A 9,135-nucleotide genomic window follows, 5' to 3' on the forward strand; every position below is an offset into this window, starting at 1 on the left:
TCCCCACCAATGCCAAAACCAAATCTACGCCCTTGCACGAGACCAATAGTAGAAAGGATCCAAAGGCTCCAAACACACACATAGAGGGTGACGTTAACCAGAGCTTGGAGATATTAAATAAACAACTACAGGATATAAACTAAAACACTCCCAATGTGCGACTTCTGTTATTTCCACCTGAAATATAGATGTCATGCATATGACTGTAAAATAGCAAACCCCCCAAAAGCACCAACTATTCAATATACAAAACCAAAGAAAGATATGGAACTGAGTGAAAAGGCTGTAAATGTAACTGCTGGATCAGCAGCACCCAAAATCCTAGTGAAAAGGGTCTAGAGGGAAAAGATGATGATGATGATTTCACTTTGATGTTTGTGTAACACCATCAGGTGTGGCGTTATGGAATCATTAGCGGGTACACCAACATACACATTCCAGTGTAATGGAATGGAAGGTCGCTACATCAATGTGATCATACCAGGATCTCAGAAAATTCTGACGCTGTGTGAAGTGGAGGTGTTTGCTTCTCTGCCTGGTAAGGCCATAAGATTTCTTTCTAGCACATCTGTTGTGGTCATGATTGCATATATGACTGTTGGAAAATTACTTCCAAACTTAGAAACAACTTAAAACTTTATACTTTTTAAAGTATAAAGTTTTAATACTTTATACTTAAAAAAAACTGGTTGTGCTGGATACTTTTTAAATATATGTATATATATATATTTTTTTATTTTTTTTATTTTTTTCAATATTTTGTCTTGTGTGCTAGCATCTCAGTGTTAAATACCACAACAAACCTTCAGTGAAGTAATCCAACAGCCACCAAAACATTATTATTTAACAAGAACCAGATCTCAACATAAAATGACAGTGATATCAAAACAGGAATTGAAAACACAAACAACTGCAAGCTCACTCACAGAAACACAGAATGCATCGATCCAAGCTGCTCTATTGCTCAGATCTAAGCTTGCTGTAAAATATTTTAAGGATTCAAGGAGCTTTATTGTCATTCGCATCACATGTTAACATGAGGTGGAACGAAATTATGTACACATGGTCCCGGAGTGAAAAGAAACAAAATAATGAAGAAACAGATTTTTTTAAAAGTAATAAATAAATAGTTGGGTTTTTTTTTTTGTTTGTTTTTTGTTTTTAACAAACAGGAATGACAAGTAATAAAACAATACAATAAATAATACTTTGCGCTCTACTGTGCGCCGCCATCTTTTCTACTATATATTCAATAATCATAAATATATGATTAGGAGGTGTGAGACTGATTTGAAAAAGAGCTTGTGTGTATTGTTTTGTTTTGTTTTTGTTGAGAAGTCGTATATAAATTCAATCTATTTATAACAAAGTCTCTGTTGTTCTGTTTCTTTCAGCAAACGTTGACAGTATTCAATTGTTTACAAAATTAACATTTCTGTTCTTTCACTGGGAACATTCTGTCCGATTCACTACAGATAAATCTGCACCCACCTGACCCCAAAAAACCCAGGGAAGCATATGACTAATTTCATGTGCAGTGATTCAACCAGCACGACCAGTTTTGCATATTAAAGGCATGACGAAGAAATAACTTCATGCCACTGACCCTGATTAATGCCAACCATACACCCTGACTGACGGGTAAGAGTTCCACCCTCATTCTTTCTCGGAAATTCTGAAGTGGAAGTTAAGTAGCAGCAATGAAGATTTGATCTGCAATTGCAAAAACCTTGAATCACCGAATAAAACTTATGTGAACACAGATATCAGAACTTTAGTGTCTCTGTACCTAAACACAATAAGGGAAAAGGAAACAGTGATAGTAAACCTGTGGACTGTGTTCATAATAAAGTTAGAAAAATCAAACAAGTCAGATCATTTATTAGTTAATAATAAAGAGCACACGACAGCAGTGTTGCTGGATTTTAGTTGACATCCAAAAATTCTTTTACAGTCAATACAAAGAAAGACAAAATTCAGGTTTGTTTCAATGCGACACACCCTTAAGCCTTATTCCTCGCCCCACCCTGATTACTAGAGTGATGGCAGAGTTTCACATGTAATGCTCTTGTAATGCTGGTCATTTTCTCCCCTCCCCTCTGCTTATTTAACAGTGACAGAAAGTGAACAGGTGTCAGTTGTTCATCTGGAAGCCACTGGGTACATCAGAAGCGGTTCAAGCCCGACCTGAGACGAAAACTACGTTGACAAAATCTGAGGAACGATATATCTTTAATTCAATTTGTACTATTATTTGCACTGGAGATAAGAAAACTTACAGGTAGGCAAAAACAATACATATGCAACATCATATCAGTTTTTAATTATTTTTTTTTTTGTTCAAAATCTGTTTAATTTTGTCATTCACTGTCTAACAGTGTCTTGTGAAGAGTATTAATTTATAATTTTAACAATAAATAAATTAGGATTGCAGTTAGTTTTCAATAGTATTTCATTAAATATATGTATAAAAATATTATAACCTAAATAACTTTTTTAGATTCTGGAGTACTTTTGTTGTAAACTGAAAGAATATTAGGCTTACTTTCCAATGAAAATATATTAATCATTTAAAAACATAAACAAATTTATTACTTTCATTACTGGGTTGAATCTTAATGTTTCATTACATTTATTGCACTCTTATGTCAGTTGCCAGTTTAGTTTGATTGTTTTTCTTATTTATTTGAGCAACTTTTCTTGTGATATTTGGTGGTGGGATTTATTAGCGTTTTATTTTGTGGTTTAATGTTTTGCCTTTTTGTTATTCAACTCCATACTTATATTATCTGTAAAAACAAACTATGGCTACATTCACACTGCAGGTCTTAAGCTACGTTCACACTGCAGGTCTTAATGCTCAATTCCGATTTTTTGATCAAATCCGATTTTTTTGTCTGCTTGTTTACACTACACATAAAATGCGACATCAAACGCGCTCTAGTGTGAACGCTCAAAGCGGCCCGCATGCGCAAAAGAAGATGTCACACACAACTCGCTCTGTTTAGACCCAGAGCAAACAATATTGTTTGACTGATTGCCCTCAATATAAAGACTTCGGACTTTACGTTTCCCAATTTTTGCTTTAAGTTATTTTGTTATTTACATAATAACGTAAATAACCTAATAATGATCCTTATTGCTGTTTTAGAGGAGCGGTGCTTCAAAGGATAGTTGCAGATTTCTATCAGAATCTGCAGATTATACAGTACAAATAAAATGTTCACGTTGTTTTCCCAACAGTTTCACTAACATCGAACACGGGATGGCCAGGAAGCGTTCGCGATGTCTTCTCGGGTGCTTCTCGGGCGCTGATAATTGGCGTCTGTCTTGTGTCAGTGACGTAAAAGACGGATTTAATGCGACATGACCGTTCAAACAGCAGTTGCTTTCTAAAACATCAGATATGTATCGGATTCAGTACCACATACGAAAGTGACCCAGGTCGGATTTGAAAATATCGGATTTGTGCTGTTCACACTGTCATACCATGATCGGATATGGGTCGCATAGGGTCAAAAAAATCGGATTTGATGCGCTTTCGCCTGCAGTGTGAACGTAGCCTATGTGTTTTCTTGCTGCACTTGATTCTAGAGCCTGTACTGTAAGTGCTACTGATTATTTTGTAAAAGTCTTCACCGTTGTTATATAAGCCAACATCTCCTATGCTATGTTTGAATGGTGTGCACAGATGAAGTATGTTAACCTTAAATGCCAAAAGAACAAAACAACTCACCTTCTGCTTGTTTGGCTTTCACTAGGGATGGGTATCGAAAACCGGTTCTTGTTGAGAACCGGTTCCCACTGTTTCAATTCCTTGGAATCGTTTGCCATTTTTGCAAACGATTCCCTTATCGATTCCAGTCGCCCGAATGACGCCACCACGCTGCGGAGCGTCGGAGCGTACCTGGCAGGAAACACGGCGCCTAAGCGGCTCAAACGCTTAAAAGTTTGTTTATACTTTATGAGAACGGATTGTCATCCGTTCAGGGCAACTTGCAATACTTGCAAAGTAGATATTTCATTAAGGGAGGAAACACTACGAATATGCAAAAGCATTCGCTCACAAAACACGCGATGAACTTAAATGAATGTCTTTAATTCCGCTCCGGTCTCGTGAATCTCACCCCAGCAGCAGCAGCGGTAACGTTTGCACGTCATCTCCCGTTAATGCGGCAGGTAAATAATCAACTAACAGTGCATATTATGTTAGCGCGATCTGCTTTATTACAAAACCTGCCATTGTGCATTTAGGTGACCATGATGAGACAGACAGACAGAGTCTGGCTGGCGCTCGCTGGCAGTTCTCGCTGCAGTCTACCGGTAGCGTCTCTTTTCAGGCCCGCATGTCACCGAGCAGTGACTAGTTTGTGGTCAAAACCTTGCAGCCATTTGCCACAGCAGATGGTAAGTGAATGTGTTTAATTGTTGGCAGGGACATTACTGAATATTCTTGTGTAATTGCTACAGAATAATTTATGTTATACTTTGTTATTGCTACAGAAGAATATTTATTTTATTATTTTACGTTTACAATTTTCCCGGGGACCCTGTGACACCCCATTGAAGAGTCAGTAGGCTGTGGATCTCTTAAGATCTCACTGTTGGGTTTGTAAGGCCATGTTACTCCTAAATTTCTATCTTGTTGAAAGAGAAGATATAAAACAAAGTTCTAAGCTAATCGACCTTAGTGTTCTCCTTTTTAAAAACAAGAATCGATAAGAGAATCGATAAAGAATCGAATCGTTAACCAGAATCGAAAATGGAATCGGAATCGTTAAAATCTTATCAATACCCATCCCTAGCTTTCACGTGTACACTGGTGCTTGCACTGGCCTCAGTGCTAAAGATATTGTAAAATGTGTGAGTGTGAGTGCACTCTGGTCTCTGGTGGACAAATGATGTGATAAAAAAAACACACACACACACACACACACACACACACACACACACACACACACACACACACACACACACACACACAGAGTGTAGCTGTAGTGACAGTAAATGTTGTTAAATACAGTGCTGTAATAAACTTCACTTCACACTTAGTTAGAGTTTCCTCATTCTGTGTTATTCCCTCTGTTTCAGGCATGGACAGCAGACTAGTCCTCACTCTCCTGTTTGTGATGCTGACTGGGTGTTTCATGGGCACTTATGCTCAAAATAATACAACCAGTGTGACTCCAGCAACCAGCACAAACACTACCAGCAGCAACACCAACACCACCTCCAACACCAACACCACAGCACCATCCAGCAACACCAGCACATCAGCAACAACCAGTACGAACTCATTGGCCCCAAATGCTACGAGCATCACAACACCATCCAGCAACAACACCATCACCAATGCCAGCAGCAACACTGGCACCAACACCACCACCCCACCACCATCCAACACCACTGCAGCTCCAACAACACCTGCCCCACTAGTGCCTAACAGTAATGTGACAATTCTTAATGTGAGTAATGTAGAACAAAATTAAAAATAAATAAAATCATTAAAAAATATACATAAAATAATTAGTTAATTACTGAAGCAGAAGACTGAAGAAATCAGTATCAGGGGACAATAAAATAGCATTGATCAGTACCTATTAAAGTATACACTGCCCCACTTTCTAACATGGACCTTATTTATCCTTGCAGGCCTCTCTTACTAAAGATAATTGTAGCAAGACACAGCTGTGTGTTTCTCAGCCCTCTGGCTGCGACCCCTCCAGTGGGACATGTTTCTTCCTTGGTGCCCAACGGCAGGGAGGTCAAAATTTTAGGTTTTCACTCGCAGGAGAATCAGACGGCTACGTTGCTCTCATCCTGTCACGTAACACTACACAGGTATGTCAAATTTGATCATTTCAGTCTCATTGTTAAACAGTGAAGTTTAACAATGAGACAGTCTAGTATTTTGTAGTCATCGTCTTTATAGAGAGGTAACATTTACAACTTCTGGTTTTTCACCACAGGGAACCAATGACACAACCTACATCTGTGCAAATAACAACAGTGTAGTGAAATACATAAGTGCTCTTCTCAACAACGGCAAGCTGACTCGCACAACGGTGAGTTCCACTAGCACACTTTTGAAAAACACTTTAGCAATACTTTTTTGTTTTAGGGTTGGAGTGTTTTACAAATGCTCATTCTGCCTATCACTGCTTACACCTTTGTGTTGCCTTCACTTACACTGAAGTTTAATAATGAAGAAATTATTATCCTAATCACAACTAAGCTCTTCTCTTTGTGATCTGTTTTCTTCTGCAGCTTAATGTCAACACTGTGAGGGGCAAAGTCAGTGGAAAGAAAATCCAGTGTCAGTTTGATGCCACAGTACCAGACTCTTCTAGCACCACAACTAGAGCAGACACAAGCACTACAAGTTTCTCAATGTCAGTCTCCAATGGAACTTACAATGCCAGTAAGCTAACACATCAACATCACATCATTTGCACCTTTAACAGACTTGTTTAATGATGGTTACACAGACCATCACTGACAATATATTCATATGTTGTTATGCACTTTAAACACATCAGTGATCTTTTTTTCTCTGCTTATTCTTTCAGCTTCCGATGATCTGGGGAGCCCTACTGCCCAAATAAGAACTAATGTGGTAGACCTGAGTAATGTTACTGCCACCATCACCAATTTGGTTAGTTCCAACTCCACCAACACCACCACCACCTCTGCGGCTAATGCAATTACAATCCAGCAATCACTGATGCAAGGTAAGAGTACCAGATAAGTTTTCTTCTTTCTTTTGGTTTAATACTTACCTGAGACTAGAACATGTGCTTCAGACATGAAACATGTAGAGTACTTAATGCTTGTTGTTCTGTTCTTCCTTCCTCACCTGTAGCTTTGCTGATCACTGTTGGCATCCTGACTCTGAGCTGGCTATAAGGAAACTGAAACCTGCCCTACATTAACAGATTAAAACTTCCCTATCCAACCATGCTACTATGTTTAAACTCACAGGTTTACTATCAACAGTATGTCCCAGACTGCTATGATTAATTTTGTGTGAAAGGGTCACATTACAAATCAGAAGGACTGGTGGAGGGCAATCATTTTCATGAAGCTTTTTTTTGACTGCTTTTACAAGCAGTTAGAGATTTTGTTGGAATCTTTTGTAGAACTCTTTAAAACGGTGTGGTAAGATGGGGCACAACTGAATTATTAAGAGTAAACGAACACATAGTTTGAATTAAGTGAACCACAATCACGGCTTTTACCAGTGTGTGCAATTTATGCACATTTTGTGTAAAGGGTCTGGTACCCTTTAAACCCACATTTTTATTGCTAAGCAAAAACATTTGGTGAGTTTATGGTTACTTTGATTATTAAACTGCTAAACTGTGTAAAAAGAAACTGCTGGTAAATTTATCAAGACATTTTGCCAAAGAGCTGAAGAACCAAGAGACTTTTGTTAACCATTGTTTGCCTTTGTCTACCCTTAGAACACCAAAAGCAAAATTCATTTGCTGATGATGACAATGATGCCAGCAAATGGCAGAGGTGCATTTAAAGAAAATTATGTTCTGATAATATATTTCTATTATATGTTGTTGATATGAATGTTGGTTGTTCAGCAGTGCCTTTACGATGATGCCTTCAGTGGCTGATGTTCACATGTGTTGCTTGCTTTTTAGCAGCTGTTCACAAATAATGCTATATTTGGTACTACTGAAAATGCTTGTGTAATGATTTTGATGATGTTTATAGATAAATATTTATCAATAAATCATTTTGTGTGTTTTCTGATGAATCTTACTAGATTTGAATCGTGCAGTTGTTTCTTGCCATATATATTAAAGAGTCAGCCAGATTAATCACTGCCCAGAGCTTGTGACTATAAGGATACGAATGCGTATCAAAATATGAAGTGGCGCCTTCACTATCAAGCTCAGATCTCTCTTTACCAAAACAGACCAGCACAGCATCCACATCACTGTCAAGAGCCTGAGATCCTCAACATATTCATCCTCAACTTGCTCTCAACCTTGAAAACCATGACTTTGAACTTGAAGATGTTAATTCTTATCCCAACACTCACCTGGGAAAACCCCCAGTGCGAGTTAGAGATCACGGTCTGATGAAGCCAGGAGAAAAACATCATCTGCAAAGTGCAGAATCGAGATCCTGAGACCACCACCTTGAATGCAACTAAAAATTCTGTCCATAAATATAATGAACAAAATCTGTGACAAAGGGCAGCTGTGTAGTCCAACAGCAAACAAGCTAGCAACTAAACACATAAAACCAGCAGCTATAGCTCACAATTCACCCTATGCAATGTTCAAGACCTGCTAGTATGCCATGAAAGTAACAAATAATACCACCTCTCTGTCCGTGATTCAAGAGCAACACAGATTTATTCAAAATGAACAAACAATCAACAAAAATAAGAAGCTGTGGTAACCACTTACCTCAACTTTGATGTGTTTTTTTCTCAGCTATTTAATCTGAAAAAAAGGAAACATGCTACAAGGACAGTTTTGACACAATGCAGATTGCAGAGTACATGAATGGGAAGTAGGAATTCCTCCTCTCTATACGTACACTCCTCTCTAACAAGTCATCATCTCCATATTGTGTGTCCCACGTTTCGAGTTTCATTGGAGTGTACCCAAGTGCACAAGATGTAAAACAATGTATTAGTTTTTTTTAAGCCATTCACCGAGTCCCTGTCAAGATGCCATTCATTTAAGAGACTAATAATTTTTTTGAATTTAAATTGTGCTAACTTCAACGCAGTAACATTAAAAATAAAACATATTAGAACTCGTTTTTGTTGGACACAAGAACAATTCAAGCATATTTTTCGGGAGCTGAACTAGGGCTTACAAGTTTGCCGTGCCCCTGGGGACCAGTGCGAGGTTGTGCGGCAGATCCCGGCGTGGAGGGTCCAGACACTCCCACAGCGCAGACTTTGCTATCTACACAGAGCGTTTCTGGTGTGGCAAAAAGAGACAATACAGCGTGTTTCTCTGCTCCCGGTAAGGATGTCTGTTGTAGCCTGCCCTTTATAAATATCTCTTTGATTATTCAAACAGTGTTTAAAATGTGACTCGTTTGTTATCCAAAAACATTTTCTCTATATTACTGATTTAAAATATCCATATATATATC

General features: G+C 38.3%; 1 protein-coding gene across 1 annotated transcript; it reads left to right on the forward strand.

The window, feature by feature from the left end:
• The first annotated feature begins 2,127 nt into the window (after positions 1–2,127).
• LOC120439191 (putative ferric-chelate reductase 1) lies at positions 2,128–7,779 on the forward strand. Its single transcript, XM_039609955.1, has 7 exons — positions 2,128–2,281; positions 5,092–5,465; positions 5,653–5,841; positions 5,970–6,065; positions 6,268–6,421; positions 6,570–6,731; positions 6,863–7,779. Exons 2-7 carry the CDS (start codon positions 5,094–5,096, stop codon positions 6,904–6,906), a joined length of 1,017 nt encoding a protein of 338 aa, XP_039465889.1. The 5' UTR covers positions 2,128–2,281; positions 5,092–5,093; the 3' UTR covers positions 6,907–7,779.
• The last annotated feature ends 1,356 nt before the right edge of the window (positions 7,780–9,135 follow it).

Source organism: Oreochromis aureus, linkage group 3 (genome assembly GCF_013358895.1).
Source record: "Oreochromis aureus strain Israel breed Guangdong linkage group 3, ZZ_aureus, whole genome shotgun sequence".
NCBI lineage: Eukaryota > Metazoa > Chordata > Actinopteri > Cichliformes > Cichlidae > Oreochromis > Oreochromis aureus.